Below are 15,023 nucleotides of genomic sequence, written 5' to 3' on the forward strand. Positions count from 1 at the left end.
AGACCATGACTATTTTCCCCATTTTTAATTCAAACTTCCACTAAGTGGTGATATGATACAGACGTTCAAATATTTGAAAGGTATTAATCCGCAAACGAACCTTTTCCATAGATGGGAAGGCGGTAGAATTAGTTGACATGAAGTGAGATTGAAGGGGGGCAGACTCGAGAAAAATGTCAGGAAGCATTTTTTCACACAGCGAGTGGTGGATACTTGGAGATGAAAACGGTAACGGAATTCAAAAATGTGTGGGATAAACCATAAAGGAATCCTGTTCGGAAGGAATGGATCTTCAGAAGCTTAGCGGAGATTGGGTGGGGGAGGCGGGGCTAGTGCTGGGCAGACTTCTACGGTCTGTGCCCTGAAAAGGTCAGGTAACACATGAGTTTATCTTGGCCAGATGGGATAGAGGTCGTTCTCTGTCGTCATCTACTATGCTACTATGTAAGTGTGCTGTTTGTTACAGGATCAGTTCTAAGTAAATTCTCACCTCTCCATGGTTAACCAACATTTTGCAGCCCAACTAGTCCCTCAGCATCAAAGGATGTTGGTTATTGTAAATGTGCCACAGGCCTGTGCACTATTTACCTTAGAAGAGAGTATGGATTGACATGTAGTTACCCAAGCAGGGATAAATGCAGACATGTAGTAAGGAAGCATTCTTCCACCATCACATCTGAAGTACCCAAGTGTCAAAAATGCCCTTGGCTTGTATTTGCATGTTTTAAAATCTTGTCAGCAATTGCAATAAAGGGAGAAACAAAACAGGGAAGTATGTGCAACAGTATCTTAGTCTAAAAGGGGGAAAAAAAAACCTAAAAAATACTTCTCAACAAAACTATACACTATAAGGAGGAAATGATGTCAGCATGCTAGTTGATACAGGCTTGTGACATCTTACAGCTGTTTCAGGTTCCAGACCTTACTTGAAAATTCAAACCACTTGTCATAGCTTCACCTCCTAAACAAAAATTAAACGGTTACAGCTGCTAAGATGGCAACATTTTTTTTTACCACCTGTAACAATTTACGCTGCATGGGTGATGCTGTTTGGTCTGCTTTTTGCCAGTGCACAATATTTACTATAACAACTCTGTCAGCAGCCCTAGTGCCAAAAAAGCATCAGCTGGATAAATGGAGTTCAGCCCTAGACTGTTTGCTGAGCTAAGTACTTTTCAGGACCCAAGATTCTGTCCTCCCCATGTCCTGCGATTGTCCTGTGCCCTGCCCTCCCATCCCATCTGTGTCCCGTGATTCTGTCCTCCCATCCAGGGTTCCCTGCAGGCATGTTGGGCTTGCATCCCCTCCCCTCCAGCGTTCTGTTGCCTTCACTTGCGTTCATAACATCCTGACGTCAGCTCGCCTCCAGTGTTCCATTCCCTCTCACTGTTCTGCCCTCCTCTGACATCATTTCATCTTTACGCAAGGGCGGGACCGAGAGGGAAGGCTGGAGGCTTGCTGATGTTACGAACGCAGCTGGCCATAGAACGTTGAGGTACAAATTATATAGTAGATAAGTGAAACAATGCAAATTTTAACTAGTGTAAGTGCCTTACTGAAAGAGGTTCCCAGCCCTTCAGCATTTAAAGAACTGTATCAATCTTACCACAGGCTGGAATTGCCTTATCCAGAGAGGACAGTGTGTCTGGAAATATATGGGAAGACCATAGGACTGATTCAGCAGTGACACTGCTCCCCCCCCCCCAATTGTCAACTTTGAACTGTAGGAATTTCTCATGCAGCAGGAAACAGCCCACTGGATTTGGAGTTTAGCTGCAGGGAGGGAGTGGGAGAGACCCAGGAGTTCAGGTACCAGATTTGAATTTTCAGAGATCAAATTCAAGGAACAGATAATTACTTGCAGAAACAAAAGCTTCAAACGCAGAGCTGAGCTTAACTTCCCAGTATGAAGCCAAAAAGAATCGTAGAGGGCTTTTTTTTTTTTTTTTTAAAGGAACAAACTCACCAACTCCAGAGAGCTGTGTAAACTGATTTTGCCAAGCCAGGTCACAAAGTGACAGCAATTGATACTAAACTCATTTCAATAGAAGCCTGGGTAAGACTAAAGCTGAAGGAAAAATTTCTTCTAGGCAGAATCAAACATATCAAAAATTATTATTAAGGAGGAAAAAGATCTCAAAAGTCAAGGCTATGCCACCTTCAGTGTCACACAGTGCCAGCAGCTCTTAAGACTCCATTCTTATCACTGATCATTAACAAAAAAAAAAAAAACCTCAATGTGTTTTTTTATTAATTTATATACACAAAATCATTGAAATCTGCAAAATGTTTCCAAAAGAATTTTCAACACATAAATAAATATAAAGTAAGCACTTAGCTTCAAATAAAGGTCCCAACAGGTATCTCCTGTTTCACTTGCACAAACTTCCTCGGGAATGAAAGTGCAGGTGCTTGCTATCAGGCAGACTGCTGAGCTGTTCCAGGAGAGGCTGAAGCCTGCCACGTTTATTTGCAACGGTCACTTCTAGCATACCATCTCATAGCATCTGTCTTAGAGGCACAGCTGCCAAGTCTAGTTTTCAGGGTATCCGTAACATAGATGAGTGAAATCTGTGTATAGTAAAGGCCCAGTACATGTTCATTATAGATTGCCTAAAAACCAACGTACCTGTGTTGCTAGAACAGGACTTCTCTACCCACTCCTTGGGACTCACCCTGGCAGGTAGATGTTCATGATATCTACCATGAATATGCATGAGAAAAATGTGCCTGCAAATCTCACTCATGCATATTACGTTTGTAGATTGTGCAAACAGGGCTGGGTGTGTCCTTAGGTTGAAAACCACTATATGAGCATGCCACACACGTAAGGGACCTTTCCATCTCAGTAAGAGAACATGGCATGCTTTAAAAAAGTGCTGGAGCATCATCTACAGGTGAGAAATGCAGTAGGGCAGCCTTCACCTCTGGGTCAAACTCTTCATAGGTGCTTAATATCTAGAAGAGAAAAAGATATAATTCAGCCAGAGATCCACTGCCTGATTCATAATAGCTCATGCTGGTGAACAACGGCAGGGTGTTTAAAATACACAGGACTACTTGGATCATATGGCAAATCACTGAGGGAGAACCCATTCTTCACCCTGAGAATGTGTTTGGTTTTTTTCTTATACAGACTGATAAAGTTATGGAATAATTTTGGCCCCTGTAGAAAGGGTCCCGACTACCACCATCAGCAAAAGCAGATGTAAAGATGGAAACATACTTAGTGAACCTGGGTATTTACCTCCCTTCTGCCTCCAGTTTCACATAGCAGTGTCCCTCCTGTCCACAGCATGGGAATTGGGGAGGGTACAGACCTCCTTACAATGCATTCATCCCTGGCCTGCATATCCACCCTATAATTCCAGATAAAGGAGTGAAGGGAGGACCAGGTTGCTGCCCTGCAGATCTCCAGAGGACCACCTGTACCCTTGTAGAATGGGTCTGCAACTCTAGAGGATTCCCACGCTTCTGAGCAATGTAAACCAAGTATATCATGCCATTAATCCAATGGGCTACCGTTGCTTGAGAGGCTGCTTTTCCCCTCCTGAGTCCCTTAAACAAACAAAACCGCTTGGTCCTTTTTAGGTGCCTCCTTAGGTAAAAAGAAGGAAAGTAACTAGTTATATTACCATTCTGTCTTCATTAATTACTAGGAAGGCCTCCTGACAAGAAAAGGCCTTCTGAAATCCTTCTGGCAGAACAAATAGCCACTGTTCCTTCATGTTAGCAGCAGATGAATCCAGAGACTTGTGTGTTGTGTCCATCTAGCAGCAGCAGGTGGAGATAGCACAGAATTGCACTGTCTTAGAGGATGGAATACTCCTTGGTGATTCAGTATTCTCTATCTCCAGCAAGCAGATGGATGGTCTCTCACAAGCTCCTGGTCTCATCTGTTTGCAGCTCCTGTTCTGAGTCTCTTAGTTCAGTTGAGCTATGGGGATGTGCGGCCGAGTGGTGCTGCCTTTAGGGGGTACACCTGGTCAACCCAGGTACCTCCCCCACCCTGATACCCTCTCCAACCCTCCCGCATAGTTCTTTCTCGCAAACAAAAAAGAGCCTTAACATCATATTGGCTCCTGGAGAGAGATATTAGTGCCCCCAGTATCAGGGCTAGGAGTGCAAAGAAAAGCTACAAGAATGGTATGGGATTTGCGTTACAAGACGTATGAGGAGACACTTGCTGACCTGAACATGTATACCCTGGAAGAAAGAAGAAACGGGTGATATGATACAGACGTTCAAATATTTGAAAGGTATTAATCTGCAAACGAACCTTTTTCGGAGATGGGAAGGCGGTAGAACTAGAGGACATGAAATGAGATTGAGGGGGGCAGACTCAGGAAAAATGTCAGGAAGTATTTTTTCACGGAGAGTGGTGGATGCTTGGAATGTCCTCCCACGGGAGGTGGTGATGAAAACGGTAACGGAATTAAAAAATGCATGGGATAAACATAAAGGAATCCTGTTCAGAAGGAATGGATCCTCAGAAGCTTAGTTAAGATTGGGTGGCAGAGCCGGTGGTGGGAGGCGGGGCTAGTGCTGGGTAGACTTCTATGGTCTGTGACCTGAAATGGCAGATACAAATCAAGTACTACTAATCAATATTGGAGCTATAGGCAGTCAAAACAATCAACAATCATCTAAATATAGACTCCTATATAATATATCTCGCGTCAAATGTATGTTTAAATTTATAGGGGAAAAGCCTCAATCCCGGCGTGCGCTCCTTGTGTTGTAAAACAACGTAAGGGAGCACCGCCCGATCATCACTGGCTAAAAAACCCCTATTTAAGTAACCCACTTCTGTTTCCTATTTTTCAAAACAACTTAGATTGATGGTTACTTAGCTTCACTGCTGAAACTCTCTTAAGCAGTAAACCGGAACACAGTCGTCTGAACCCAATCCACGGCCCGACTCAGCCCAAGTTTCGCCTTCTTCCTCAGGGTCCGTGGGTCAATCAGCTGTGTTTCAATCGGCTTTTCGCCAAATCAAGGTCAGGTATACACAAAAAGTAGCACATATGAGTTTATCTTGTTGGGTAGACTGGATGGACTGTGCAGGTCTTTCTCTGCCATCATTTACTATGAGAGGGTAGATATGTGCTTGTACTGGAGGCTATGACCCAAGGCTGAGAGCAAGTGGGTCAGCAGCAGGCCTCCCAAGAGCTCCCCCAGGTGAGTTTTTTCTTGCTGTTTAGCTTATTTTCTGGTGTTGTGTAACTGGTAGGGAACCCTACAGTGGTACATGCATTCTGGGACCATATTTCATGGTGGGGAGCAAATGCCACATCTGTAGGCTCCGTTCGTCAGACAAGGTTTGAGTTTGGGTCTGCCTTGCTGTTTTCCTGAGCGCAAGCAGCTCTTTTACATATTGTTGACAGGGCTTTGGTGGCCATCTTGTCAGCGTGAGAGCAGGAGTGCCTTGCTTGTGCTGATTTCCTCTGGTCCAGCTAGACTGGGTATTGCCCACGGGGGGAGGAGTATCTTGCTCCAGGTGTCCTGTGTTTCGGGTGCACTCTTAAAAAAAGAAGAAAAGAAAAAGGATCCCCACCGGTGGTTGTAATTGCTGTCAGGAGTGCCTTTGGGGTTGTTGCTCCTTCCTGCCTCACAGAGGAATCGGGTTCTGTCGGGACCTGCATAGTGGACTTTGCCTCCGCTTCACCATCTCTTTTGCTACCAGTCCGCTAGAGGCGGCCAAAGACTCCCCAGCACCCACAGTGCTTGGAAGGAGTTTCCCTGCCGTTTGGCTGTTGGTTCAGCACGGTCACCTGGGTTTTCCACTCATGTTTTCATGGTGGGTGGTCCTTTCCTGCACCCACTACTACTACCTAAGTGCAGCCAATGTTTGCAAACTCTCTGCAGCAGCTTGTTTCCATCCTGTTGTTGGGTCTGGTTAGGTCTTACCGATGGTTCCATCGCGTTGGGCATCATTTTCTCTCCAACACTGCTGAAGTCTCGGCAGCCATTTTAAAGAAGATGCGGCAGCAAGGGGTCAGCGCTGGCAGCAGGCAAGAAAAACTGGGATCTTTCCTGCCCCGAAGAATCCACCAGACCACTAGGATGGCTTCAGGCATGTGCCGGGAGGGCACCCTGTGGCTCGGAAGACCGGGGAGGTCAGTGCCGGCAGCGGGCAGGAAAGACTGGTGATCTTTCCTGCCCTAGAGAATCCACTATTTCTTTATTGCATTTGTATCCCACATTTTCCCACCTATTTGCAGGCTCAGTGTGGCTTACAAGAACCTGTTATGGCATCGCCATTCCAGGAGATAGATACAATTGGTGTTAACAAGATCATGGATGAGGAAAAAAACGCCTACGCAAAGTTATAGAAAGATAAATCTCGAGATAGGGTGAAGTGATGAAGTGTTATAATTAAGCTATGGGTTCCCATTGTAGGCCTTATTGAAGAAATAGGTTTTCAGAGATTTACGAAAGTTGGGTATGTCATTAATCGTTTTTAAGTCAGTTGGTAGTGCATTCCATAGCTGCGTGCTCATGTAGGAGAAGGTGGTCGCATGTGTTAGCTTGTATTTTAATCCTTTGCAGTTGGGGAAGTGCAGATTAAGGAATTTGCGGGCTGATCTTTTAGCATTTCTGGGAGGTTCCTGGTTAGTTTCTGTCTCTCTTGGATTCTATAAGTTCATTCAGCCATGGCGGATGGTTCCTGCACGGCTTTCTTCGGACATTTTGGAAGTTCTCTCTCTTGGCAATAGCAGTCAGCAGCTGCTAAGCTGGATCTTAGCTGGGTGAAGCAATTTTCAGATTATTACAGAAATCTAGCAGTCCACACTTTCCTACATGGTTAGTTGTGGACCTGAGTCTGGCATATTTGGCAAGGTCCTAGTTTGTCTAGTTTTGGACACCTCCTGAAGCAATGCTTTTGGCAGTCTCAGCCTAGCTTTTTCTAGGCTCACACCACCGGGCGACTGGTCCACCATAGATCAATAGTAGTTTCATCTCCCTGTTTGCACAAGCTGGTGTTTGGGGTGACCTTAGCATATTTGATTCAAGCTCCCGGCGTTGCAAAACACAGTATCTGCTTGAGAACATGGCTCAGTGTTCTTTCCATCTAGTTCTCCTTCGTCCGCATGTGATCAATGCCTGGTAATATTATCCGGGGCACCCTGGTTTTCATCTCTGCTCCTAGTATCAGTTCAAGCAAGGGTTCAGAATTCAGGGCTTAGGCCTCAGAAGATTCCCCTGCTAGGGCGTGGGTACCCTTCATTCTCCCTTCTATTCAGGGTTGGGTTTTTTTTTTTTTTGCCTTTCATCTCTCGTGCCTTTTGAATTTTCGACTCGTTGGATGTTTGCTGTGTACGGCCCCACTATTGTACAGTGTTCAATAGGCTCCATTGGTTGGATCACTGGTTCCTACCTTATTCAAAACTGCAGCAAGTGCTGCGGCTTCCACAGCCCTGCTAGCTCAATGGCTCAAGGAGGCTTTCGCATCTACACATACCTAGCGGGTAAGCTTTTCCATCCAGTTGCTGGTCATTTTTGGGCCAAGCGGCATCAACCTTGGGGACGTAAGCCTCGGGGGGGAGGGGGGGGGGGGAAATGGATAGTGCGGAGCCTTGGTATTCCTTTCAGGCTTTACATTTTGGATACCTTGGCTCTCCTGCGTTTTTTTGAATATCGGTGCTAGCAACGGTGCTTTAAGTCCCACCCTTCTTCAGGACTGCTTTGCTATATCCCACAAGTCTCTGGATTCATCTGCTGCTGACACTAAGGAATGAAAAATTATGTTTCTTCTTTACTCGCAGCAGATGAATCTAGCATCCAACCCTGTTGGTTTTTAGTTTTCTCTCTTTTTAAAAAAAATTTTTAAGGAGACATCTGTGGCAAGCAGTTTACCTCTTCATTTCTTGGATTTTCATGTTTCCCTGTGAGGAAGGAGAAATGTTTTAATTCTGTTTCCTCCTGCTTTGCTATGACAAATACTGAATCATCAAAGAGCATTCCATCCTATAAGACAGTGCAATTCAGCGCTCACTATCTCCACCTGCTGGTACATGGGCACAACTGAAAAGTCTCTGGATTCATCTGCTGCAACTAAAGGAAAGAAAATTATCAGGTAAGAAACATAATTTTTCATTCTTTAACATAAGATGTTTAAGCTAAGTCTTTCAAAGTAGCTCAACAGACACCCCTAATAAGACAACGACAGCGGACCAGATTTAGATTCCAAGGAGAGAGTAAATGCTTCATACCCTTCAAGAAACTCAATATCGGGATAAGAAGACAAATGATGGCATCTGTCCTCTATAATATGCAATAGCTGTCACTTGAACTTGCAAGGAGTTCAAAGCGAGGTCACTGTCCAGACCTTTCTGCAAAAAAGGCCAGGATGTCAAAGTGTGCTAAAGTGATGACGGCTCCATTCCTGGCACCACACCTCAAAAACTCCTCCAAATCCATACATAAGACAGACCATTTTTTAGACTGAAGCAAAATTGTAATCACCTGGGAGGAATACCACCTCTTCAGTAGACTTGCCTACTGAAGAGCTAAGTTATAATTGAGAACAGAGACACATCAGGACTTTGGATCAGGCCCTGAAACAAGGTATCACCAACAGACCTGGATGGCTTTCCATCTTCTGCCCTACTCTGCATAATAATGACCACAAGGGAAATACAGCAGCCTCTCCTGAGGTCGTCTGTACCAGACCATCAATCCCCTGCAGTCTCACTCTTGGTGTGAACCTTTTTTTCCCCTTCTGTTTAAAGAAACTTTAGACTCTCCTCCCAACAGTTGTGAAGTAAAAATGTTGCAGCAGACAATAACCCCCAAGAAGAGAGGAGAGAGCCTACATAAGTATTGCCATACTGGGAAAGACCAAAGGTCCATCAAGCCCAGCATCCTGTTTCCAACAGTGGCCAATCCAGGTCACAAATACCTGGCTAGATCCCAAAAAAGTACAAAACATTTTATACTGCTTATCCCAGAAATAGTGGATTTTCCCCAAGTCCATTTAATAATGGTTTATGGACTTTTCCTTTAGGAAGCCGTCCAAACCTTTTTTAAACTCCACCAAGCTAACTGCCTTTACCACATTCTCTGGCAACGAATTCCAGAGTTTAATTACACGTTGAGTGAAGAAAAACTTTCTCTGATTCGTTTTAAATTTACTACATTGTAGCTTCACTGCATGCCCCCTAGTCCTAGTATTTTTGGAAAGCGAAAACAGACGCTTCACATCTACCTGTTCAACTCCACTCATTATTATTTTTTATTTTTGTTACATTTGTACCCTGCGCTTTCCCACTCATGGCAGGCTCAATGCGGCTTACATGGGGCAATGGAGGGTTAAGTGACTTGCCCAGAGTCACAAGGAGCTGCCTGTGCCTGAAGTGGGAATTGAACTCAGTTCCTCAGTTCCCCAGGACCAAAGTCCACCACCCTAACCACTAGGCCACTCCTCCACTCCTTTTATAGACCTCTATCATATCTCCCCTCAGCCGCCTTTTCTCCAAGCTGAAGAGCTCTAGCTGCTTTAGCCTTTCCTCATAGGGAAGTCATCCCATCTCCTTTATCATTTTCGCCGCCCTTCTCTGCACCTTTTCTAATTTCACTATATCTTTTTTGAGATGCGGCGACCAGAATTGAACACAATATTCAAGGTGCGGTCGCACCATGGAGTGATACAAAGACAATTTAACTATTACTAACAATAGCTCCGCAAGCTCATTTTTCAGTTCTATCAGTACTCTGGGATGAATACCATCTGGTCCAGGAGATTTGCTACTCTTCAGTTTGTAGAACTGCCCCATTACATCCTCCAGGTTTACAGAGAATTCATTAAGTTTCTCTGACTCGTCAGCTTTGAATACCATTTCTGGCAGCGGTATCCCACCCAAATCTTCCTCGATGAAGACGAAAGTAAATAATTCATTTAATCTCTCTGCTACGGCTTTGTCTTCCCTGATCGCCCCTTTTAAGTCCTCGGCTTCCTGCTTTTAATGTACCTAAAAAAATTTTTACTATGTGTTTTATCAGCGCTTTGCATTTGACTTGACATTCCTTATGCTGTTTCTTATTATTTTCAGTCGGTTCAGTCTAGGATGGAGGGGGATTGATTAGGGGCTGGCAAATGGAGCTTGGCTGGTCAGAAGGCTCAAGGGCTCCCATCACTTCCAGGTTAGCCTCCATCTGGTTAACTGTGGACTGCATAGGACCTTTGTGAAGGGACACCATCAAATCAGATGTTCAATCTCCATCTGTTGGTAGAACAGCCTAAACCTATACATCTGGACTGGAGGGACAATGAAGACATTTTTTTTTTTTAAATTACGAAAACAAAGTGGTAGCAAAATATAAAGGCAAGCAGGGAGAAAAAAGGCTTGAGGTAAAGAGAGACTGAGGAGAAAGAGAACTAGTGCTGCAGGGCTACAGATAAAGAAGAATGGGCTATGGATTATCACCGCACGTTCACAGGCAATTAGAGGATAAGAGGATTACATAGACCTTTGGTTTTCTTTAAAATTCTCTAACAATCAAAGGCATTTCCCACAGGCAAAGGAAAAGAAATCCCTTGATTTAAAAAAGAACTGTCAGGCTGAAGTGAGAAGATTAAGCAGGAAGTATAATAGTTGAGATCCTGGAAATACCTGATTTACATTCAGAGCACTTAGTGTGGGACACTGAAGGATGATGTGGACCAGGTAGTGCCGGCTGCTGGCAAGTAAATCTAATGAATCCATCTGAAAAAAGGAGCAAAAACCCTTTTTATAGGCATACACACCAGTCTATTCCCCACCACCACACTGAAGTAACACATCGTTAGTTACTTGGTATTCGGACTGTTTACTTGTTTACTGAACTGATTATATCCATTCTGTTACACTCATTCTGTTTGTAATTAATTGTTTATCAACACTTGATATTCTGACTGTTCACAAGCATACTGAACTGATAATACCCATTCTGTTACACTTCCTCGGTATGTAATTAATTGTATGTCTACTTTCTAACGACGCTTGTCATGATGTAATATTGTAAGCCACATTGAGCCTGCAAATAGGTGGGAAAATGTGGGATACAAATACAGTAAATAAATAAATAAACAAGACCCACCTTCCTCCAACACAGTGATAAATAAGACCCACTTTCCTTCTCTAGGGAGATGTATTAGCACGAATAGCTATAGCTAGTGTCAAGGCAGTACTTCTCTATCAGTAATCACTTTCTACGAATCCTTCAGCAAATAAATTCTATTTCTTTGTCTTCCATACCAGACCAGTCCACATAGTTGAATTAGTCATGTCCGTCGACTAGCAGATGGAGACAGAAAGAAAGTAGTTTTCTACGAGCTGGCCCTTAAGGGTATCATGCAGCTCTGTTTTTTTGTCTCCAAGCAGATAGTTGATGGATCATGTAGTAGAGCTTGACACAGGACAAAGCTTGTCCCCATCTCTGCAAGCTCTGACTCATCTGCACAAGCCTCAAACAGTTGTACAACACCAGAGATATAGAAAGAGATGCACTTACTCCTGTACTGTGCAAAATATAAAGATGGCACATGCCAGGGATGGTGTTAGGGGAATGCGACTAGGGCAACTGTCCTTGGCACCTGACCAGGGAGAGCCCTAAGCCTCCTGGAAACTAATGAAAGTTCAGCTTGGTAGAGGGCTTTAGTGTCTCCTCCCAAATTTCTGCTCTGGGCCCCAGTCCTGTCTAAAACTAGCTCTGGCAAGATGTATGTTTAAAATCTGACATACTCTAATCACAAAATAGAGAATAAAATTAGTTTTTTCTACCTTTTGCTGTCTGGTCATTTTATTCTTAAAATCATATTGGTCTCAGGCTCTGGTTTCTGCTTCCCTCTGTTTTCTCTTAACTTACCAAGTTCTCCTGTCCATTTGACATCTCTTCTTTCTCCATGTCCACCATCCATCTTCATGTCCCTATTGTTCTGCACGTTCAGCATCTCCCTTCTCTGTGTCCCTATACTTCCCTGTCCAGTATCTCCTGTGTTCATAACCCCGCATTCATCAACACCTAACCTATCCCCCTATGTCGAACATCTCCCTTTTGTGTCTGGCATTGCCCTTCTGTGTCCATATACCATTCCCACATACAGTATCTACCCTATGTGTCTCTGTCCTATGCCCCCCCCCCCCCATGCACATCATGTCTCCTCTGTTTCTGTTACCTCCCTGTGTCCAGCTTCTCCCCTGTCTTCCTCTTCCACACCAATGTATCTCTCTCTTCTCCAACCCAACCCAGCTCCTCTCTCTCTCTCTTCCCCCATCCATTCCAGTATCTGGCTCACCTGCCTGCCCTCTTTCCTTTTCTGCTTCCCGCATTGGGTTCAGTGTTTGACTCCCTCTTCCTTCATCCCCTTGGTCTGGCATCTTCACTCTATCCCTCTCTCCTCCCATGGGTCCAAGTCAGCACCTCTTTTCTTTCCCCTCCAGCCCACTCCTCCTCCTCCCCCACATCTGGCCAGCCAGCCCTTTCCTTCCAGTCCCCCTCCCCCTCCTCCCATGGGTCCAGTCAGCACCTGTCCCATCAGCACTTTTATCCCTTCCTCTTCCCTGCAGGTCATCACTTACATTTTCCTACAGCCAGCAGCAATTCACACAGGCTAGCTCCATTGCCTTCCTCCTGCTCTGTCCCGCCCTCTCTACTGCAATTTTCTGTAGAGCAGGCAGGATGTGTCAGGAGGAAGGCCACGGAGCTGGCCTGTCTGAACTGCTGCTGGCTGCAGGAAAATGTAAGTGACAGACTTGCAGGGAGCAGGAAGGGAAGAAAGGTGGGGTTTTTTGTTTTGGTTTTTTTTTTAAACCACGGGAACAAGGCTTTTTACTATTCCCATGGAGCGGTAAAAGGTTTTGTTCCTGCATCTGCGGTAATTCTGGTTAGTGTTGCCATTACCGTGGTATATCTGTGGTAACGATAACCATGTCATTCTCTACCTTACAGCTCCTTTTCTGATGCTCTCATTTAGCTCCTGACCCAGTAAATATCTGGGTTCAGTAGAGCAGTGGGTTGCTGTTGGACAACTGTAGATCCTTTTTATTTAGTCTCACAGCATAGCTGGAGCTGGGTGACACTCGGTGGTGCTAGGTCCCTCTCCCCCAAAGTCTGCTGTATTTCAGTGCTTAAATGCTTTTTCTGTGAGACACTCATCGTTCTGGGAAGAATTAATTTTTCATTGTTAAACAATTAGGTAGGTAGTTTTTATTTCATACTCCTCTGGGCCAGATTCTCTCTTGTGCCTTTCATATTAAGGGGTATCCAGGCAGCTGGCGTTCTTCCCTCCTTGTTTTCTTAATCTGTTCCCGTATGGTTTGCCACTCCCTTTGGGGGCATTATTTTAGTTAGTCCTTCCTCACTGGCCGATGGGTTCTGCTTAAATTCAGCAGTTGAAGAACAAATGCGTTTCAATCTCAAAAACTGAGCAACAGGGATACGTTCCCGTAATTTCCGTGGGTGGCCACTTTGAAAAGGAAGTAATGTATTCCTATCAGTTGGCTAACGGAATATAGTAAAATGGAACCCAACTGGTCTTTTGAGATCCACAAATCCAAAAAGGATATATGATGACTGTCATACTGAAAAGAAAACTTCAGGTTGTTGTCGCAATTATTCAGCCAACCAAAAAAATCACTGTAGACTTTGTGCATCCCCTTTCCATATAAAAAAAACGTAATTGATGAAATGCTTCCAAAATCAAATCCAGCTGGGGTGACTGTAGCGCCCATCGTAGTCCTTTTAATCTAAAAATAAATATCTGTCCTGAAACATAAAATATTTTTTTGCGCAGTTGGGACGCGCAGCGCACTCAGAAGGCTCCAGCAAAAGTTTTTGCTATTTCAAATGCTGGTTCCCGGGCTGGTGCGGATCGCCGACCCACTTGTGAGGATTATTCAGCCTGCTTGTCCTCAGAGACTTTCATAAATCACTTGCAGACTAGCCTCTTAGGGTATGTTAGTATATGGTACCTCTATGTCAGCTGCGATAGGACATCTTTGCTAGCGTAGCCAGATCCCTGACACAGCTACTGCAGAGGGCAGTATTTTGGACCAGTTACTGTATCGCACCCTGGTAGGGCTATAGCTGCAAGGGAAGCCAGCCTTACATTTCCGATACAGCACTAGCATCAGCAGGTACAATGCTGCAGTTCCTGGATCCACAGCTTATGTTACCATTTTTTCTTGCTATCAGCTCTTGGGCGTAGGTGAAACAGAACTCAGCTGTCTGAAAAGATTTCAGTATCTTCCAGCTGTTCTTCACATCTGCGGCATCCAGATATGTAGCTCAGTTCCGTCAGTCATCAGTAAGTGTTCAATTCCCTATCAGGCTGCAGTGCATGGGGATATTTCACGGCCAGATAGTTCTGTTGCAGTTAGTTATTTCCTGCATCTACAACACAACATCAGTCTAGCACACCTATGCTTGCTAGCTATAGGAGGTGCTGTGGGATGCCTGAATATGCAGCTGCTCACCTCTATGACAATGGCCTACTGCTGGGCTTGGCTGTACTAGCTAGCTGTTTGTCAATTCAGTTCTGACCACCAGTGAGCCTCACTTCCTCCAACCCAGCATGTAGAATGCTTGCTTAGCTTTTCCAGTCTCTTCCACAAGTATTCTCTGAGCCCATGACTACTTCAGTGTCTGCAGTTACAGATCAGCATGCTGTCCTTCCTTCTCCTGATGGTGTTTCAGGGACTGCATTGACCTAAGTCTTCTCCATTGTGACTCAAATGGTTTGTCTTCTGCAGCAGAGGCTTCGTCCAGTACACAGAGGCTGGCTGCAAGTGGTAATTTTGGGTTTGTTGCATTATCCATTTCATTCTCTTCTTTGGACATTATGGATTCTACAGCATTGCCTTGGTGATGCTAATTCTCTACAGATTAGAGTACCTTCTCAGCCAAGTGGCTTGAACATTCCTTTCTCATTCTCTCCTATTATTTATTTTCAAGATCTGCAATCTTCTAAGGTACTGTCCTTAGCCATCTCTGCAGAAACCAGCTCTGTGACATGGGGTTAGTGCTCAAGCGATTACCAT

At 44.6% G+C, this 15,023-nt stretch overlaps 1 protein-coding gene across 1 annotated transcript in view; it reads right to left on the minus strand.

Annotated features, from left to right (window-relative positions):
• Positions 1–2,358: 2,358 nt before the first annotated feature.
• LOC115471374 (Fanconi anemia group A protein-like) overlaps positions 2,359–15,023 on the minus strand; it is a 152,551-nt gene continuing 139,886 nt past the window's right edge. Inside the window, exons 43-44 of the mRNA XM_030205072.1 lie at positions 10,617–10,709; positions 2,359–2,958 (exon numbers count right to left, since the gene is read on the minus strand). Coding sequence (XP_030060932.1) covers positions 2,869–2,958; positions 10,617–10,709 — 183 coding nt within the window. The 3' untranslated portion in view covers positions 2,359–2,868. The remainder of the gene's footprint in view (positions 2,959–10,616; positions 10,710–15,023) is intronic.

The sequence above is a fragment of the Microcaecilia unicolor genome, chromosome 5, assembly GCF_901765095.1.
Source record: "Microcaecilia unicolor chromosome 5, aMicUni1.1, whole genome shotgun sequence".
In the NCBI taxonomy this organism is placed as follows: domain Eukaryota; kingdom Metazoa; phylum Chordata; class Amphibia; order Gymnophiona; family Siphonopidae; genus Microcaecilia; species Microcaecilia unicolor.